The 19,987-nt window shown below is 49.4% G+C and overlaps 2 protein-coding genes across 2 annotated transcripts; one reads left to right on the forward strand and one right to left on the reverse strand.

Annotated features, from left to right (window-relative positions):
- Positions 1 to 346: 346 nt before the first annotated feature.
- Positions 347 to 6,653, forward strand: SoYb (Sister of Yb). Its single transcript, XM_001356283.4, has 4 exons — positions 347 to 978; positions 1,045 to 1,091; positions 1,974 to 4,291; positions 4,354 to 6,653. Exons 2-4 carry the CDS (start codon positions 1,073 to 1,075, stop codon positions 6,415 to 6,417), a joined length of 4,401 nt encoding a protein of 1,466 aa, XP_001356319.3. The 5' UTR covers positions 347 to 978; positions 1,045 to 1,072; the 3' UTR covers positions 6,418 to 6,653.
- Positions 6,433 to 16,103, reverse strand: bib (big brain). The gene is made up of 5 exons (XM_001356284.4): positions 15,542 to 16,103; positions 14,518 to 14,684; positions 13,663 to 13,789; positions 9,199 to 9,406; positions 6,433 to 8,640 (listed from the first exon to the last, which is right to left on the reverse strand). Exons 1-5 carry the CDS (start codon positions 15,730 to 15,732, stop codon positions 7,252 to 7,254), a joined length of 2,082 nt encoding a protein of 693 aa, XP_001356320.4. The 5' UTR covers positions 15,733 to 16,103; the 3' UTR covers positions 6,433 to 7,251.
- Positions 16,104 to 19,987: the final 3,884 nt, after the last annotated feature.

Here is a 19,987-nt window from a genome sequence, read left to right on the forward strand (position 1 = left end):
ACTTTCCACTAAATAAATACTATTTTAGCTATAATATGATTTACACGAATATATTTATTTTATTGAATATGTTTTTAAATTATTCTTAGTCAATTTTTACTTTCATGTTCAGACATGTTGATGGAACTAGATCAACTAGTTCTTCAGCAGCGTACTAATTTTAACGGATACCTAATACCCTTTCCAACATTTCATCTCTTCCGTTCATGTATGTACATATATAATTATTGCAGTTTCTGCTCATTATATTTATACTCACTGATTTTGTATGAGCAAGGTTATCATTTTTCCAATTTGAATCCAATATATGTGAAAATCCAGTACAAATTAAAATGAAAATGGGCGCAAATATGAACATGCTCATAGGGGTAAACACATACATATGTATGTATACTCGTATATGTATGTGTTGCGCTAGTTGACGCGGGAAGCTCAGATCAGATTATCGATCATTCTAATTCCATAATCCATTCTACGACGGGAAAAACCGACTCGCTCCTTGTCAAAATATTAAATACATGCAGAATAATATTTGCATATGTCACAAGTGTGGTTCTAGGGTTCTTAATGCATTTTTTAAATAACATCAGCCTGTTGATCAATTGTTGGCGCTCGTGTATGTCACCAGGATGGCGATGGCGGCCTAGTGTAGTGGGTTTTTTTGTATAGTTCAAAATATATACATACATATATGCATCTCCATACATACGTAAATGTGCGAGGTCTGTGAAAAAAGAACGCTGCTTAGATTCACGCTAGAGTGTGTGACTCGTATTTCGAATTTGCCTCGAAATTTGTTTACATTAAATCGCTGACTCTTCATCAATACTCCCGTTACATGTCAATGTGTGTGTTCTTTTTCGTGTTCGTGTTTGGAAGCTCTTCCAGTAATTCTGGGAATCCAGCTCATTTGGATATTGAATTTGCAGCGCAGCGGAAACAACGCTCTTCTCCACAATCTTTCTCGCATCTTTGAAGGTTAAAATGAAATCAATTTCATTTAATTGCGATCGTATTAATATCCTATTGTTATTTTTTTTGCAGTTTTTCAACGTTGATTTCACCAAACGGGATGTTTAACGGCAACTTAAGTGAGTAGAATATCCCCTTTTATTTTCTACATTAACAAATTTGCTGTGGATTATGCGCCTGAATAGGCTTATTTGATTGATGTTGCATACTAATAAAGCACCCTCGACGGTTGCTGATCGACTTATTTGCATATTCTGTGGTTCGCTTGACAATTTACCCATTTTAGTAGAGATTTTTTACGAGATAATACAATAATATCCGTTTTTTATGAGGGTGAGGCCAATACAACCAGTGAGGGTTGGAAGAAGGCCTATCGGGTGTAGCCGCTTATTGCCTTAACTCTATTGTTCTCTGCCGTTCTCTTCATCATATGAAATAGTGAAATTAAGTGAAGTTTATCCATACGCATACCACTCCTCTTTAAATTGCCACTGCGAAATTTCTGGTCAGTGGGTTCTCGGCTGACAAAAGTGTTTATAAAACAACAACTTGGAGTACGCCTGATTGCTGAAGCACTGGCGCGCCACTTGGTCCCCCAAGGACCTGCGGGGTGGGGGTCCTTGGGTCGTCCGGTAGACCTAGTGCAACGCAAACAAATAGCATTCGACACAAGCACCTCCTTGGTGCGCCTTAGTTGCGGCTTAGGCAGAAGTTTGCTTTGTTCAGCCATTCGGAGGCTCCAACTGCCACTGCAGTGCTTACACTTTCTGCTGTCCTTTTCTGCTCCTTTCCGTGCTGCAACATTACGAGTAATTAGCCAACTTACTCCCGTACTCTCGTTTAGAAAATCAACATAGTTTCTAAATTGCAGAAATGTCCACATGCGGGACTGCCCGAATTGTACTCTAGTGCTCCGAAAATTTACGCACGCCTTAAGTTTAAGATGAATTTGTAATGTTGTTGTTTAAGAGAAAACTTGTAAATAATTGAACAATTTTTAGGCAAACTGGAGGAGAACCCCCGTTGCCAGGGCAATCGGATTCTGATCACTCACTATGTCAGCCCCCAACAGTTCTGGTACATCAGTGCCAAGGATGTGGAGGCTTGCAGTGCGCTAGTGCGACAAATGGAGCTGCAACTGCTCGAACACTGCAGGCCCGTGAACCAACGAACGTCCTACTGTGAGTTTCTGGAGGTAATTGTGCGGTACATGCTAGGCAGTCCCCCGAAGCTGCTCCGTGGCGTCATTCGGAAGCGCAAGGGAGAGGAGTACCTGGTGTTTGCCCTAGACTATGGCTTTACCATTAACTGCACAGCCAGAGACCTGTGGTTGCTGCCCGAAAACCTAAACAAAAAATTCTATGACGTTCAAATGGGAGGAGTGGCGTTCATTACGCCCTATAATGGAAGCACCTGGACGAAGGCTGCACTGAGCGTCTTTGGTCAGAAGCTGGAGGAGGCCCACCTGTTATTCCTCGACATTAAATATCAGGGGCCCATGAACGAGAATTTTGGAACATTATGGATAAATTCGAACGGCCAAAGCGGCCAAGCTGTGGATGCAGTCGTCTATCTGGAGGAGCGACAATATGGACGCAGAGAGAACAGCAGCAACATGCCTCCCTACCTCGATCCCTTGTCCTTTGACTTGGCGGATATCAACGACGTGGAGCTCAAGGCAGGGTTGCGTGCCACAAAAATAATTCAGCTAGTGGCGGCCGCTCCTCCCTTGGCCATCGAACAGAACCGCGCTGACTGCTCCAAAGCCCTGTCCAACACGGAAGTTCGAGTGGAGAGGAATCCAATCAGACAGACCTCAACAAGCAATCAAAACTACCAAAAGAGGCGAAGTCAGCAGTGTCCCTCCAAGGATCCCATGAAGCTGGATAGACTTTTGCAGCTGCGCAGCGAACAGCCCATACCGGACGCGGCCCGGCGTCTGAGCAAGGTCAGCGGCTTAGACGGCAACTCTGTCCAAACGGCTCTCATCAGCGGATCAAGCCAAAAGGAAAACCTAGAGGAGAACGTGGAAAAAAGAAATCAAATGGAGGCACACGGGAAACTCGGCAAAGAATCACCCGATAGAGCAGGACCACAACTGGCCAGCCTGGCAGATCGATTAAAGGGGCTCAAGCTGACGAGCCGTCCCTCGATGAGTGAAGGTTCTCCTAGCAGATATTCTGGATTGTTGGCTAGTCAGGAAACCATCCATACGAATAACCAACGGAGCGAACCCTCAGAGCCAAGAAGTAGTTTCTTGACCGCCTCACCTTCAGCACAGGACATGGTCACGCGCATTCTGTTTAAGGGAGATGCCACAGCTGGGAAAGCCGAAGGAGCTCAGCCGAAACTATTTCAGAGGATAAACGTCTCATTGGCCAGCAGGGTGTTGACCCACAGCTATCAGCCATCAGTGTCAGTGGACGTCGCCCGGAACTTGAGCGAGGCAGCGCTCGGGAAGGAGATTGAGAGCGTTTTGCAGAAGCTGAACTACCGGACTCCTTTGTCCACGCAATGCTTTGCCTGGCCACACCTCATGAAGGGCAACTCCCTGCTGCTGGTGAATGCCTCGGGCACAGGTCGCTCCTGGTGCTATCTCCCGGCGCTCTGCTCGTTGGTGATGCGCTCCATGGAAGCAGATGGAGAAAGTTTCAAGAGAGGGCCAGTGGCCGTATTGCTTACCGAATCCTCGGTCAACGCCAAGATGCTGGCGAACCACTGTTCTCTTCTGATGCAGGACTTCCAAACTCCATTCTTCAAAGTGGTTAACACCCACGACCAATCCGAGGTCGATGTGGTCTCCATGCTGCTCGGCTCGTGTGGCGTCCTCGTGTCCACACTTGCAAATCTGAATGCCCTGATGGACTATAAACGCAAGGGTCTACCCCTCTTCGATCCAGCGTGTCTGAAACACGTAGTCCTGGACGACTACGATCGCATGCAGCTGGCTGCTCCACATCTCCTGAACGATGTTATTAATCGGCTGCGCCGTTTGCTGCCTTCGAAAATTCAGCTCGTTCTGGTGGCCAAGCACTGGCATGAGCTGGCGTTTCAGAAGCTGCTCCAATGGACCCCGACTAATCTGCTGATCTTTGGGGACTTCCTTGAGGCGGCCGTGTACGGGGGCGTGAATTTAACGATGTGTGTGGGGCAGTCACAGAAAAAGGCCGCTCAGCTCCTAAAATTCTTGGCCTCGCAGACGCCGCCACAGAAGCGAACGATCATATTCTGCAACAGTCAAGAGGAGATGGTGCAATTGAGAAATGTTCTGGTCGGAGCTGGACATCAGTGCCTGACCATCTCGAAAGCCCACGCGCAGGTGAGTTATTCTGAAAGTTATTTGATTAACAAGCTAATTGACTAATTAATCTCTAATTGGAGGAACCACACGAACTGCTGCTGGTCTACGACGACAACCAACTGCAGCTGCGAGAGCGGAACAAAGAGCTACTCGTCCACTTTAGCCTCCCGGAATCGTGGTCGAAGTTCGCTCTGCGATTCCATGTTATGGCTGATCGGGTGCCGAACCGTTTGGCCGAGCCGCTGGTCCCGCCTCCCACCATTGCTTCCCACGTAATGCTGGATGAGAGCAACTCCCTGTATGGGCCCTCTTTGCTAAGGTTCCTCAATGTGCACGGACTCTCCACGGACAATTTGTCGGAGCAGCTGTCCTTCTTTCAGCCTAAGGGCGAGTGCACTCTGAGGCAGGAAATCATGCGGCAGCACTTACTCAAGGCGGACACACAGTCTTCGAGTAATCCTTGCCAGCAATCCGAGGCCCTCGTGCGGCAGCACTTACTCAAGGCGGACGCACAGTCTTCGAGTAATCCTTGCCAGCAATCCGAGGCCCTCGTGCGCTGCAGGCTCTGCAAGATCTACGACCCAGTTCACATGGCTCTCTGGCCCACAGAATACATGCTGGCAGGCACTACGGCGTGGGTGGAGGCGCCCTTTCCGGCCAGTCGGTGGATTGCAGAGGTGGAGATGAGTGTGGGACCCAGCTCAAAGCAGCACCATCCAGTCCGCGTCTCCGACGTCTGCATCGTGCATCACCAGGGGCTCCACAAACGAGTCCGCGTCATTGACATTCCCACAGAACAATCGGTGACTGTGCAATTGATGGACCACGGCACGGAGCTGATCCAGATCAGACCCTGGCACCTTCTGGAGTGCGATGCGAAGTTTACAGCTCTACCACTCCTGGCCATGGATGTTAAGCTGTCCTGTGTGGAGCCTGCGGCAGGACAGGCAAGCTGGTCGCCGGAGTCCCTCAAGTGGGTGCACGATACGTTCCACGGTCTACAAGATGGACAACACATTCTGATAACCGTGGACTTCTCCATGCTCGACGTCGTCTACGTCAAGGAAATCGCCCTGATCGAGGAATGCCCCTCGCTGCGCACCAGTGTGTACAGATCTGTTCTTCGAAAGGAGTTGATCGCGCGAGGATTTGGCAAACTGGCGACAAAAAGCATCGATCAGGGTCCGCCGGCACCACTGTCCTGCAGAGGCTTGGCTTCGATCAGCGAAAAAGTCAAGCCTCAGGTGAACAAAGAAGTTACGAAAACAGATATAAAGGAAGACCAGGTGAAAGTAGCAATTGCAGATGCCAAGGACATCGTCACAATGGAAGCCAGTAGCAGCGCATTGGAGGAGCAGAACAAAACTCTGGAGAAAGCCGACTGCCCGAGTAATCCCCCAACGGTTGATCCAATTTTAGACGGATCTCAACGGGCGTTCCTGGAGCTGCTAAGGGGAGAGTTAGCCAACGAGAATTCGTCAAGCGCAGAGACCCGTCGATTCCTGCAAAGCATTGTAGCTGGCGATGAAGGGGAGGGTTCCATGGCTCCCACAGAAACTGCAAAAACAATCGAAATACCAGAGCCGAGTCCAATTCGTTGCGTAGATGATGCATCACCAAGAACATCAGTGCAAGAGCCATCGAAGGATCAGGTGATGAAAGCCCTACAGTGTGCCAAGACAGTTGGGGAGACGACGGCCTGGCCTATGGTCAAGTGGCACCAGACCCTCAGCCAAATCGAACTCATTTTTGAGCAGAAGGTGTCGGAGTATGAACTGTTTGTTCGGGGGAACTTTCTGTCGTATTTTGTGTCGGAGACCTCGCCTCCCCAGAGGTGCTTTATGAATCTTCTGGGCGATGTGAGGATCGCTTCGGAAAAGCAGCACGGTTACTCCCTGCATGTGAAGCTGTCCAAAGTTGGCTCCCTGTTCTACTGGCCAACTCTTCTCAACTCGCTGTACACGCAGCAGCATAGCCATTGGTTGTCCTACGATGTGGAGCGAGCCAAGGAGCCGCCCTCACCCATGGGCCTGCTTCTGTGGGAGCGCCACATGCGCCACGTGTGCACCAACGTCGAATCGACTACGGAGGAAGATTCTGTCGATTCCGATCTATCAGACACGGCGGAATTCGATGATATATAAGAGATATCTCCTTCCTGTCTTTTATACACTTTATATTTGCATTGTTATTCTGAGGATACTACCAAGCCTGGTCACATACATATTCTATTATAATTATCACTAAATACAGATACAGCTTACAGATCAGATCAGCTTACTTCTAAGCTTAATGGCCTACCATTTACAGGAATATACCGAACATAGTTTATATACAAATGAAAATCAGATTAAACATAATTTTGGCTTCTACAAAAAAAGAAAACGAAAATTGAAACTGAAACGAATTCGTTGTAATTGGAAGAATCGGATGATCTAAACAGAACACAATAGTTGTTCAAACAACAAAAAAAGAAACATTAAATAAGTAAACTTCTTCAAGGTGCAAGGCTTTCAGTCTAGTATGAATGTGTAACCTTTTCCGATTCCGATTGGAACGCGATTACAACAGTTTTCGGATATAAGTATCTTATGGCTATTGTTACTGCTATTCTTCTTCTGCTGCTGCTGCTAGGTGAGAGTTCCTTTCCTTCTGGTGCTCTGGTGCTGTGGTGCTCCGGTGCTCCATTGCTCCGGTGCTCGGAATAATACAATATATTCTACAATCTATTCTGGCTATACGTCGGAGTTGGCTAAACTATGATTAGGATAGACTAAGGGCTGAGACTTCGCGTACATTTCCTTTGGATGCATGCCCCTTCTCTTCGATATCGATATCGACTACGACTACAACTAAAACAAACTGCTCTGCTTGGCTAGGCTGCAGCTGTGCAGGGTCATGGTGCCCGCGGGGTGGAGCGCGAGGGCGTGCATTGCGGCTGGCGGCGGGGTCGTCACAGGACCCCACGAGAGCCGCTTTCAGTTGGGCCGTAGCGGTAGCATTCCATAATGTTGCTGCTGCTGCTGTTGCTGTTGCATCATCATTTGCTGCTGCTGCTGCTGCTGCTGTTGTTGCTGGGGCGTTGGCGTGGATCCCTGCGATGTTGTGTAGGTGACGGCGCAGGTGGCTGGCTGGGATACCACCACGGGGGCGCTCACCTTACGCTCCGACTGGGTGCGGATGGGCTGTGGATGGGACACATTCGGCTGCGGGGGCGGGGCATACATGAGCATGGGCGGCGGAGGCGGTGACGGTTCTACGCTTGGATGACGCGCCGGTGGAGTGACTGCCGATCCGTGATACGAGCCATAGGAGCTGTCATCCGACTGGGCCGACTGGCCGCGATTCCTCGGGCCCGTCATGGCGTACAGCTGCTGTTGCTGCTGCTGCTGCTGCGGCTGTTGGTCCCGCCTGTCGTACTTGTGGCTGCCATCGAGGGGCGTGGGATTCGTACGAGTGCCATAGACGGGTTGGAAGCCCTGCGGCTGCTGCTGCTGCTGCTGCTGGTGGTTCTGCTGCTCGGCCATCAGCTGCGGGGGTGGCTGCATCTGTTGCTGCTGCTGTTGCACATTCACGGGAGCCTGTTGCTGCTGGAGCTGCTGCTGCTGTTGGAGTGGCTGCTGCTGTCCGCGCATGGACCCCCGCATTCCATAGATGCTCTCGCTGCGCTGCTGCATCTGGTTCTGTACGTTCTGGTTCTGCAGGTGGGAGGATTGGGCGGCGGTGACTGCCTGCTGCTGCTGCTGCTGTTGCTGCTGCTGGGTGCGCATGGGGTAGAGGCTCTGGGCCGGCACCAGCGGACCAGGACGCGGCACAATGTCGCGGTTGATGGCCGTGTTGCTCTTCGCGTAGACGGATTGGGAGCGGTTCAGGTTGCTGCGCGTCAGAGTGGGCGAGCGGCAGTACAGGGAGCGAGTTCCGCCGTAGAGCGGCTCCTGCTGCTGCTCGTACTTGGAGGAGAGCGGCGGAGCAGTGTACAGGTTCTGGCAGTAGTTGCCCTGCACAGCGCCCACCACTCCCGCGATCTGGCCCATGTTGGGCGCCGCGTGCTGTCCGGCCGAGGCACCGCCTCCTCCGTTGCCGTTGGGCTGGCCCCGCGGATAGGTGCCCTGCGACTGCTGGTACTTGCTGGGCTTCTCCATGTCCATGTCGTAGTTCAGCTCGTCCTCGGAGTGAATGGAGCTGGAGTCGTTGTCGATGCTGCCCTTGGCGTGGCGCTGGCTCCTGCGCGAGTTGAAGATGTACTCGTAGACTAAGCCGGAGGCCATGCCGCCCACCAAAGGTCCGAACCAGTAGACCCAATGGTTGTCCCATTTGTTGAGCACAAACGAAGGACCCAGGGAGCGAGCCGGATTCAGGTAGGGCATCTGTAAGGAGAGAATCGTATGAGAATCGTACTCTTAAGGAGTTTCCTGTTTCTAGTAGTCTCTCCTGCTCCTGATTCTGTCTCTGTTTCTGCTAAATCTTCAAAGATCCCCATGTCCGCACGGGACTCTCTCGTAATTCAATCCATAATCGATAATCGGTTTCCTTAAGAATTCCTTTGAATTCCGCGGCAAGCGCTGTCCGTTATGCTAACAATGCCCCCGCGAGAGGCTGCGCCGGGGTCTGGGTTTGGGCCTCGTTCAGTGTTAAATTAATTATCTGTCCCCCCCCATTCCGAGCGACCTTCCTCTGTCTTCTTGCGTTCGGAATCGGATCCCTTCTACCTGTGTGTCAAGCTGCGATTTTGCAACAGAGTCAGTGGCAGGTGCGTTTCTGTTTCTGTTTCTTTTTCTGCTTTCAGTCTCAGTCTCTGTCTTGTTTTTGGTTTTGGCTTTGCTTTCGGTCTGGCTGTCGTCTGTCGTCTGTCTGGGGACGTTCGAGATTTGTGGCTGGCATTCCTCGGTGAGGAGGCATCATCATTATCAATGTCAAATACTTACCGACACAAAGCAGCAGGCACTGTAGGCGGCACCGATGGACATGGCAGAGTTGCCCATGAACCTCTTCATGGGATCGGTGGACACGAAGTAGCAGAGCACGACCATGAATGTCAGGATGAATTCCACGCCAAAGCGTTCCCAGGCGGCCAGGGCAGCGCTGTGGGAGATGGCTGCCTGAAGATTTCCCTGGTAGCCAGGCACGGTGACCCTGTCGAAGGAAGGACACGAGGAGAGAATGAGTATATTTATTCGATTGCCGATTGACTCCAGTTTTCAGAAAATTTTCCGCAAATTGAGATTATTTATTATTAACGCCCTTTCTGACAGCTCGTAAGCTAGAGCGCGCCAGCCCTCGGCATTCCACCCCAAAACCAGAGCCACCCCATCCCTGCACACGCATGTATCTGGTCCTGGTCCTCGCTCAACGGAATTCGAATTGTCAAAGTTTCGCGTACCAAAAGTTTGTGGCTTTCGCGATTTATGAAAAACATAGTCTCTTGGATAATTCGGATGCCGCTGCGAAATATTACTCTTCTCGAACATTTTGTTGTTCCCCAAAAGGGAACTCCATTAGACAAGAAGAGGGAGGGAGGCGTTGAAGCGGTGCGCAAGCAAATATTTATCAAGCGCTCACACACTGCCTCAGCGCTGCCCTGCCCTGCCCTGCCCCACTCAATCTTCAGTCCGTGGCAAGTACTCGGTACTCAGTACCTGGCGGCAGTCTGCCACAACCCCACGTTGAGCAGCTGCGAATATCCGGAAATAAATGCTGCCGGAATGCACTTAAAAGTACTTGAGCAAATAGAACTGCCTTCCTTGGCAGTGGGGATTCCTTGCCAGTTTCGGCGGTTGAGGTGCGACAAAGGAGCGAAGGGCAAGATATGATAGTCGTTGGTCTGTGTATCTGCCGTCTTAGCTGGTATTATATGGCCCTAAGCTGTAGGATATGAGATATATGGCATTCCACTTCCCCACAAAAAACCCTAAATGATGAAATCTTGGCCATGATGAAAGTTTGATCGCTTTGGAAAACACTTTTCCATTGAGTGAACTGCAAAGTTTGGAGAGTCGAGGGCGAAGAGTGTCTGTTTGCTCATAAATCTACAAAGTGCTAATTTCACAGAGCTCACGAATGACCACGAAAACCACTCGCCCACCCACGAACCACCCACACAGCACACATTCAGGATTTCATGGAGGAAAAAGTAAGGAAGGGAAGCAACTAAGTAGCCGGAAATGGCAAGAGAAATAGCAAAATGTTAGCCAAACTTTCTGTGTGTGCCTTCAGCAGAGCAGAGCCCTTCCTGCGCAAATTGTTTATGGAATAAAAAGTGAGAGAACTTACAACAAACTGAAAGCTTGAATTTTGTGTGCAACTGAGGATGGGGATAGAGGTGGGGATGGGGATGGGTATAGCGATACCCTCCCCTCTGTGTGATTGCGAGTGCGAGTGTGTTTTTGGGGTCACCGCATCCGGGTGAAAGGCGATAGGTTCTGCATCCAACTCGCTCGTGGTTTGGCTTGTGGTTGGCTTTCAGTCTCCTCCTGGGACCTGACTCCCCGATAAGGGCCCCAAATCAAATTATTCCATTAAATGTGTGTATTTCTTTCCAAAGATATCTGTGATTCAGCATTCGATGGGATCCAGGATGATTATTATATGGGTATTTCATTTGTTGCGGAGTGTTTATGACCTCTTCGCTCCCTCTGACTCTGCCTCTGCCGCTCCTTGCGAGTGTTGGTGACATAACTGGACCACCACCTGTGCAGAGGATTCGAAGGATACGAGAGGATAGGCCAACCGGAAGCACTAGCAGGATGCCCTTCCCATTCCAATTCCCATGATAAGCCGAGCGGAGAGGAGAAAATAATAATGGGGAAGGGAAGCGCTCCCAAACGGATTCCGTAATTGAATTGCCCATGTGACACGAATTGATTTCGATTTCAACTGGCTGCTGCCTGCTGCCTACTGCCTCTCCCCCTTGGCCACATTCAAGTGCAGGAAGTGCATTTCCATGCAAGATACAAATCAACCGAAAGAACGACGGCACCGTGTATTGAAGGCATAAGCCCCTCTCTGCTGACCTGCACTTTTCGGTGTACGGTGTGCGGTTGTGTCCGTTTCGGTTGGGTATTTAAAATTTAAATTTCTGCCTCGAAAATCCTGTTTTTGTGTGTATCTCTTCGGGATACAGTAATTTCTGTTTTGGGCAGCGGCAGGCGGCAGGTGTACCCTGCCGTGAATACATCCAAAGGCAGCGGCAGTTTCCAGCTGCCCTCAAGGGTCTGTGTTCGGACCAACCAGAAAGGAGCAGTGCAGCGGCGACGACACGTGTTTGATTTCAAGTTTCCGCATGACGCGTCCTGCGCAGGCGCAGCCTCGGACAAAGGCCACTGGAAATGTTAATTATGTTCTTCTGCTTTCTGTGTTCCTCGGCTTTCGGCTTTCGGCGTCTACCTGATTTTTATCTTTCATCAATTTCAAAGCCTTCTCCTTTGGCACATTTTTGGAACGTGCTCGGCGCGCGTTCTTTGGAACCAATCCACAAAAAACAAAAACGGGGAAGAAATCATTGAAATTGAAATGCGAGGCGGCAGGCAGTACAGCTTAAAGACTATTCAAATATCCCTGAGCCGGATATCGATACTCCACAAGAAGTGCTGCGGGTCTGTCTGTCTGTCTGTCGCCGTGGCTGTCACTGTCACTGTCTTCGTCCCGCACTGTTTTTTCAAGCGTTATCCGCTTCATAAAAGATTATGAAGTACAGGAAGACTTTTTATCTGCTTCGGTATGTGTGCTGGTATCTCCTCTGCCGGGCCACATGTGGCATATCCCAGTGGCAGCGCAATTAGGGTAAGTGCCAAGTGAAATGTGACAACAGCAAGGAGGAGCCTTGAGGTGAGAGCTGGGAGCCTGGAGTTGAAGTGACGGTTGAAGGTTCTTAGGGTGGTGGAAACAAGTAACAAAGCAGGAGCGGATTCTTTACAGGATTTCCATAGGAATTACCGATATTAACCAAATCTAAACCAATTAATCAGCGCCAAAGACAGACAGATGGACAGAGTCCGAGTCTCTCTCTCTCTCTCCCTCTCTCTTTCTGTAGTTTTTTGAAACATAAAACATATGTTTCGACTAAAATACAATTTGAACTCGTTGGACCCTTAAAAATCCATATCGGGGCAGAAAAAACTCAGCTCAACCCGAACCTGATCGCAGCAGCAGCAGCAGCTGAAACATGTTTCTCTTGTGCGTCCTCTTTCTCCTGCCCCTGCCACCGGCCCGATTCCTTCCTCCGCCTGTAGGGGAATCGGGGATCTGTAGAAAGTAAAGATGCCAACGCACTTAAAAAACGAGGAATCGGAGGAGGGTAAAAACAGATGTCGAGCAGACAACGGACTACAGACGCAGGCAGAGAGCAGAGGAGAAGAGAGCCATTAACAACGACTCCTCTCCTCTCCTGTCCTCTCCTCTGCTCTCCACACAGAAAATAAGTTCAATGTACAACAACAAATTGGAGCGACATTTGAAAAATGGTGCGCAGGCGCAGGCGAAGATATTTCCTTTTCTTTCATTCCTCTGTGCGACACTACCCCTCCTCGACTCCTCTTTCCTGCAGAGATACAAAGGAGAAACCCTGACAGGCAGGAGATTTGGCTGTGGAATGGGAAACCGAACCACCAGCAGCAGTGCGTGTAGATGTAGAGATCCTTGGACCATTATCTAGGCAGGAATCCATTCTTTCCCGCTGCTGCTGACGTTTTCAAAATGGGAAATCACAGCGCAAACAGGAGAGGCAGATGTTTCTCTATCTCCATAGGCGATGCGACGACTCCTAGCTACCTGCGTGGCCTCCTCCCGCTCAGTCCCGTGCAGTCCCGTGCAGGTGGTGTCCTCTCAGATTGTGTGCGCGTGTGTGTGTGTGCGTACATCTTTCTGGCAAGGACAAACAGCTCAGCCCTGCGGTTACCTGCATATCCTATTTATACAATTTTCTATTTCTTCTTTTCAGCACACACGAATTTCGTGTTTCCTGCTAAGTATCCGAGTCCTTGTTGTACAGTCATCGCATCGCATAGCCCAAAGTGCGTATCATCTGCCTGGCCATCTCTCTGGCATTCTCCCCAGGACCTTTCACCCACCGCCTTGATTTACGACATACGAGACAGAGAGAGAGCACTGGGTTGGATTTAATTCGAAGCTATAAGGATTTACTTTTTGGTAGAGTAAATCCTCGAGCAACTGCGGGACGCAGTGTCCTTGCAGAGGATTGCCTGTATACAAATTGCTGTGGTCAAGTCGGATGCACCGACTAAAATGCATTTCCCCTCAACTGCTGCCATTGATATGTTGTTCTAACCGCAAAGATGGAGTCTGGGATGTGCATTCAATCTAAAGAGGTCCCCCACAAAGCGGAAATAGAATTTCCAATAGATATGGCTCCTCCCAGAGGACTCTCCACTTACCCGTAGAGCAGAGCAGCTCCTGCGATGCCTCCGCCGCACTGGGCGGTCATGTACATGGCGGCTCTAATGGGCGAGATGCTGCGCACCACGCAGCAGGCCAGAGTCACAGCGGGATTGATGTGGGCGCCTGTAAATAAATAGATAAGATTGTTGCACTTGAGTCGATGGTCTCTGCAAAAAGGGAAGGTCCCCCCAATATCACTTTGACACTTCTGCGAAACGCAAAGACGGGCAGGCAGGGCGCCCTTGCTCCTCGAAGATAACATCATAACTTAATGCTCCACCAATTGGCTGTGAAAATGGGGAATCGGCAAGAAATGCAGCCCGAACCGCAGCGATTGGGGGAGGCAAATCAGCAGCACATGTTTCCATTCGCTTCGCTCCTGCCACTCCTCCTGCCTCCTCCTCCGCCCAGATATTTCTCCCGTTTTGTGGTTTACTTTTTGTGGAGCCGTTTAATTGCCTCGAATGTCAACGCAAATGAACAAATATATGGGGAATATGCTCGCATTTAAAGTAGAGAACAGAACAGAAACAGAATTTTGTGCAAGTCGATGGCACCGCAAGTGCGCCCCAGGCGATAAGAGGAGGTAGTACGGCGGGCCACGGCGGAGTGCAATGCCTTTTGGAAAATTACAAACAAAAATGAGGTTCTTGTTGTTCTGTTTCTGTCCTCTGTTGTGTTTCATTTGAAATTCTCCCCATCTCTCCCTCGCTCTGGGGCTGCGGCTGTGGATAAAACCGAACTGGGGAATTCCCACGCAAGAGTCCAAGAGTCCCCACCGACACGAAGCACTTGTCGGCGGGCTTGTTTATTGTCAGTTTGTTGTGTGTGTTGTTTGTGTGTTGCCTTACCAGAGATATGGAGAAAGCACTGCGTGAGTGTCGCCATGGCGAGGCCGGAGGCCAGGGCTGTGGCCAGAAGCACGGATGAGACGCTGGCACCCACGCCGGCGCCCGCAGCGGCTCCGCAGACGATGAACACGTACAGGAACGAAGCCAGGCACTCGCTGATGATGGATCTGCAAAGGGAGAAGATGGTTCTTCATGAGTGCTGGTGGAAGCGTGGACCCTGGCTGTAAATATTGCACAAATTCAGTTGCACAATGCACGCTTCTGTTACACTGACAATTAAGCAAGGGAGGGGCGAGTGAGGGGCGGCATGTCGGATTCGCCTTAAGCTCAAAAGATAACGAAAAATCAAACAAACCCCCGCTCACGCGGTGGGGCCCTGTGCTGGGGTGGCAGCTGCACTGAACTCCGCGAATTTCCATAAATTTCGCTGTTTGACTTTTGTCTTCTTGCTCTCTCTGTGTCCCCCACTTTAATGGAGAACTATCCCCTCAACGAATTTGCGATTTTAATGGTCAGCAGGGGAGCAGGGAAGGGGGATGGAATTGTAGCAGGGGAGTGGGAAAAGTCACGTCGTTTAGTTGGAATTTGTTCGCTCAAAAGAGGAGCAAAAAGCGAGAAGCACCCTGCTCCTGGCCCTGGCCCTGGCTCTGGCAGGCAGGCCATTCAATGCGGCAAAGATTTAATTACTCCATCAACTCGTGATGAAATGTTAATTATATCGACATTCTATGAAGTGATGGCCATCTCGAGGAGGTGAAGGGGACCCTCAGTCTGTGGGACATTCTCGGGAAATGACAAGTTTCATTGTCTCAAAAACTGCTTTGCAAATGTTTGGTTGGGAAACTATCACATCGTGATGTTGTCAAGGAACACTTAATTTTCAATTACTTAGAGGCCTCCTTTTACATAAAAGTAGTACATTCAAAACACACAGAAGCTACAGCCAGAGACAGCTACAGAGATACATAATGGTGCGGAACAGAAAGGATTGAGTACTGCTCTGGGGGGGGGAGGGGTCACTCACCTCCAAAACTCCAGAGTGCGAATCTCCGCCTGCATGCTCCGCTTGGGTGCCTGCAGTGTGCTGGAGAGCCGGTTGTTGGTGGCGTTCCCATGCGAGTCCTTGCGCATCGCCTCGAGCCGCTCGAACAATGTCACAATGTGATAGTCTATGTTGTGCTCCAGCGGCATTGTGTGCAGACTTTCATCAGCCATTTCGGATGGGATTGGGTGACACTTCTTTGTTTATGGTTTCGATTGGAGTTGATTATGGAGAGAGTCTCGGAGCTCGACAAACACGCGACAATCTACGAGCAAGAGATTCCTCAATGCGAGTTAGACAAACATTTTGCAGTCTCGTTAGTGGCTCACAAATTGCATTCAATTTAATTCAATTGAAAATGCGACACAGCGAAATGGCGGAGTTTTTGAACTTTCAACCGATTCTGATTCTGTTTCTGTTTCTGATTTTTCCCGTCAAAGATGATTATTTGATTCGACCCGAAGACACGTCCGTTCAGAAGCGCGAGTGGTGAGCGAATGTCGGGCCGCAGGGCAGCTCGACGACAGAACAGGTCGGGAGTTGCAACTCACCATCGTCTGCAGTCGGAGCATATGGTAGCTATAGCTAAGCAGTTATACGATGCGTCGTCGGCCCACCACCGCCGACGCAGTGGTGGATAGCAACCCTCGCAACTATCGAAGCAGCCCTCGCAGCAGCACGGACACAGCATGGATGGTGCCTTTTAACCTGTTGGACGACCAATTCGGTGGTGGTGTGCGAGTAGGTATACTCTATAGAACCAAAGGGGTCCATTGTTTTCGACGAATAGTGATATAAATAAATCTAAATAAATATACTTCGTATATACTTGTAAAAACTCTGCAACTGGAGAGTGCTATTATTCGTTGTAAGACTAATAAAGATTAATAGAAAAATATTTGTATAATCAAATTATTTAACAACATTGTTTTTAGATGAATTAAAAGCAGTACTCCAAATCTTTTCGGATCAAACCGCTCAAGGAGAAATGAATCGCAATCTGGAACAGTTCCCAAAACGGAGAAGCAGTTGATAGGATTGGAGGAAAAAATGAAAATAGATAGGAGCATGTATGAAAGTACATATAAACTCTAAATTATGTGACCTTTTTCCCTGTTGATATCGATTGTGCATCCAGCTGGTGTTCTAAGCAATTTACATTTTACAATGAGCGAGGAGATTGTTCTGGCGTACAATTTTGATGGGGTAAAAGGCAAGAAGGCTCTTATGAGTCATGAGGAATTGTTTAAATTTTAATTTAAGGGCTAATCAACATCAACATATGCCGTCTCACTCACACTCGCTATACTATGTGCCTTTCACTCGCACTTATTGCTAGCATTCGTTAAGGGACTGACTTTTGCCGACGAGACCACCTTGTATAATTGCATCATGGCCTGGCGATGAGCCCCCGAAGGCTGAAGAAAAGGGTGTTTAAAAAGAAGTTTGTTAAAGGAGCGAGGGAGGTGAGAATGGTAGCTAGTGCGGCACCGGTGCGGAACTAGTGCCTAATACTAGAGGGAAGTGGTGCTTCTTGTGTGTGTGTCGTGGTGTGTTTTGTGGTGGTAGGTACATATCCTCTGCTATTTTGTTGCGTTGTGAAGTCGCATTAATAAAGGCTCGAGTATGGGGAGAGACTCCAAAAAGTGTGTAAGAGGACTTCGAACCACTTTAGCACTCAGAAGTAAGTTTTACTATTTTAGCTTGTGCCCCAATTTATAATATATTTTATATTCTATATTTAAATTTATATTCAAACGATTATTTTGCAAGATATCATAATGATACTTTCACTGCCACAAACTGAACGACACAAGTATGATATTTCTATCATATGTGGGTCCTCGTATACGATATCATTTGTGATCGTTTGGTTTGCAGGGCTGTTAATTTTGCGGCAACTGTGAAACATAATCAAAAGCCTCTGTAAGTTAATTGCGCAGCACTTGAATAACACAGATTCCATGGACAGAGGACAGAGGACTGCGAACTGGTACTCTGGCTCTCAGTCTCCCTGGTTCTCTCACTCCTCTGGTCTGCATTCATCTCAGCTTTCATTGAAAGTACGAGTGTTTCCACTTTTCGGCACATTAATGATATGTAAAAAAGAATGCGGTTCAATGGATAGCCCCTTGGATTAGATCCCATCCCCATCCGATTTTGTGGTTTTGGTCTTCCTGCTGCTTGGATTACCTTCGAAGGGTATCTCTGGGAGAGCCGGGGAGCCAGCCGTGTCGGGCAAGAGACCAGCACACTTGAGTACCCACAGCCACAGCAAGCATTTTGAAGAGTTGCCAAACCGAAAATCTCATCCTCTGTTTTGCCGACAAAAACACATTTTACGCATCACTAAAAACTATAATTATGAGCCCTAACCACTTGATACCTGTCAATTGTCAACCTGTCTTCGAAGTCCCGCCGTTCCCCTTCGTCCTCTGCCCCTCCCTCCGACGGGGTGCCGTGTGACGTGATATTTCAAGCTCAATGGGCTGTGAAAGTTAAGAAATTATGCGCCGAGTGAATTGGATCAGTTCTGTTCGGATCGGTTCGGTTCGGGCTCAGTTCGGTTACGGGGCCATGACCAGAGTGAAATCAATCACAAAACTGCATCACAGCCCCTCAGCTGCTACAAAGTAAAGGATGGGATGGGGGAATGGGGAATGGCTTGAGGGAGGGCGTTGCTGCTGGTCGCAACGAAAGCAAAGCCGCAGAAATTTCGACCCAATCTTCGATGGGGGGGCGGTCATGGACATGGGCATGGACATGGACATGACCATACCCTGCAAAGAGGTGCTGTCGGAGGAGGGGAAGAGTTGGAGAGGCGTTGGAAGGACGTTGCCTTATATGGGACGACGACCAACAGACGACGACAAAAGGCTGCCTCTGTGCCCCTGCCCCTGCCCCTGTCCCTGCCCCTGCCCCTACCTCTGGCCAGAGAGCGTGGGAATTATTTTCGCAAACTCTTTGTTTTTTTCCTCCTTATTGCCTCGTTTCCTCGTTCGGGGTCCCCGTCCCCACATCAGGGTCGCACGGGGTCGTTCCTTCGGTCGGTCGAAGGTAATAATAAGATGTTTTGTTTCAATCACATCGTCGCTCGTCGGATGATAATGATGATGATGATCATCATTGTCGCAGTTTCTTATATGCATATGCCTTGGACTTGGACTTGGACTTGCGCTTGCGCTTGGATCAAGGCGATGGCATCTTCTGGGAGTCTGTTGCTGTTGTTATTGGTGTATTTATCGTTTCGTGGGAGAAGAAAGAGAAAGAGCGAACCTCGCCTCTTGCTCTCTATCCAACACTGCGCTTTGCTGTCTCTTCCTTAGTTGTTGACGTGGAAGAGGGAGGAGGAGTATTCGGATGAAGATCCTCCTCATTGTAGGTTGCGACTGCAGGTCGAAGATGGTGTCACGATCCCTCCGCTTGAAAAAGGGAAAGGGGCCTGAGAAAAGCCCAAAAGCTTTTCGGGGGGAAGCGGTCGGAGGCAGGAGGCAATCAAGTGCTCTAACGACTTAGAGCGTGCTCTGATATCATTATTAGAGATATACTGAGATACCGCTGGATGTTCGAGCTCTCCAAAGGACGGTGATTTATACTCTTCGGAGGCCTCTCTGACGGCGTGAATTATGAGTCGATGAAGCCTTGTCCAGTTAGTACCTCTCCAGCCCAGACCCTCCGTCCAAACTCTACCCGAGCAGGTAACTGGTAACGCCTGGCCTTGCCCATGGATGGATTCTTGCCAAAACTTAACAAGGTCAACACTTTTTGTGGTTCCTTTGGTTTTTGCCTGTGGGAAAGTACTCGTTTCTCGGGCCAAGAAGGAAGAGAAATGCGTGGTGGTTAAGCCAAGAACCGGAGGCGTGGCATCCTAAATAGAACAGATTTTTGGGGAACGATGCGCGTAATGGGAATTGTGAGTAAAGGAAGGCTTCTTCGGATACCACTTGGTCTCCCCGCTTGCCGCTTCAGCGGCAGCAAAGGTTATCCTGATGTGAACATCGACACGTGAAAATGCCAGACACACTCTGCCACGATTCCCATGTCCTGTCCAGAACCGCTTCTACGCGGCTCTCCGCGACACGTGCTCCACTTGCAACCCTTGCCCATTGTTGTTGCCACCGCCGCACGCACTAATGATGCGGCATTATTTTGCATATGTCCGGGAATAGAAGGGTTAAGGCCAGGGCAGACCACACCAGACCAAGGGCATGGCAATGGTGGTGCTGTCCCCTAATGAACCGAAATATGCGCGACTGTTACAGTTGTTCGATAATTTATGCATGTTATACAACCATTGACTCGGGATGCAGATGCGGTTTGCTCTTGGCTGTTGTCATTGTCATTTATCGCTTGGTACCCTTTCATTCCCGATTGTAGAGCCAAAGGGTTAGACAACAGCACTGATTTTGTGCCAGACAATCAAACGGA

Source organism: Drosophila pseudoobscura, chromosome 4 (genome assembly GCF_009870125.1).
Source record: "Drosophila pseudoobscura strain MV-25-SWS-2005 chromosome 4, UCI_Dpse_MV25, whole genome shotgun sequence".
Classification (NCBI taxonomy): Eukaryota; Metazoa; Arthropoda; class Insecta; order Diptera; family Drosophilidae; genus Drosophila; species Drosophila pseudoobscura.

What these genes read in the sequence shown, in the direction of transcription:
- SoYb (XM_001356283.4), top strand. An exon ending in TCTCGAAAGCCCACGCGCAG is followed by an intron (nt 4,292 to 4,353) that starts GTGAGTTATTCT and finishes CTCTAATTGGAG; the next exon opens with GAACCACACGAACTGCTGCT.
- bib (XM_001356284.4), bottom strand. Translation starts at nt 15,732, where the DNA reads ATGGCTGATGAAAGTCTGCACACAATGCCGCTGGAGCACAACATAGAC. An exon ending in CGCACTCTGGAGTTTTGGAG is followed by an intron (nt 14,685 to 15,541) that starts GTGAGTGACCCC and finishes CTCCCTTTGCAG; the next exon opens with ATCCATCATCAGCGAGTGCC. An exon ending in GTGCCTGCTGCTTTGTGTCG is followed by an intron (nt 8,641 to 9,198) that starts GTAAGTATTTGA and finishes CTCTCCTTACAG; the next exon opens with ATGCCCTACCTGAATCCGGC.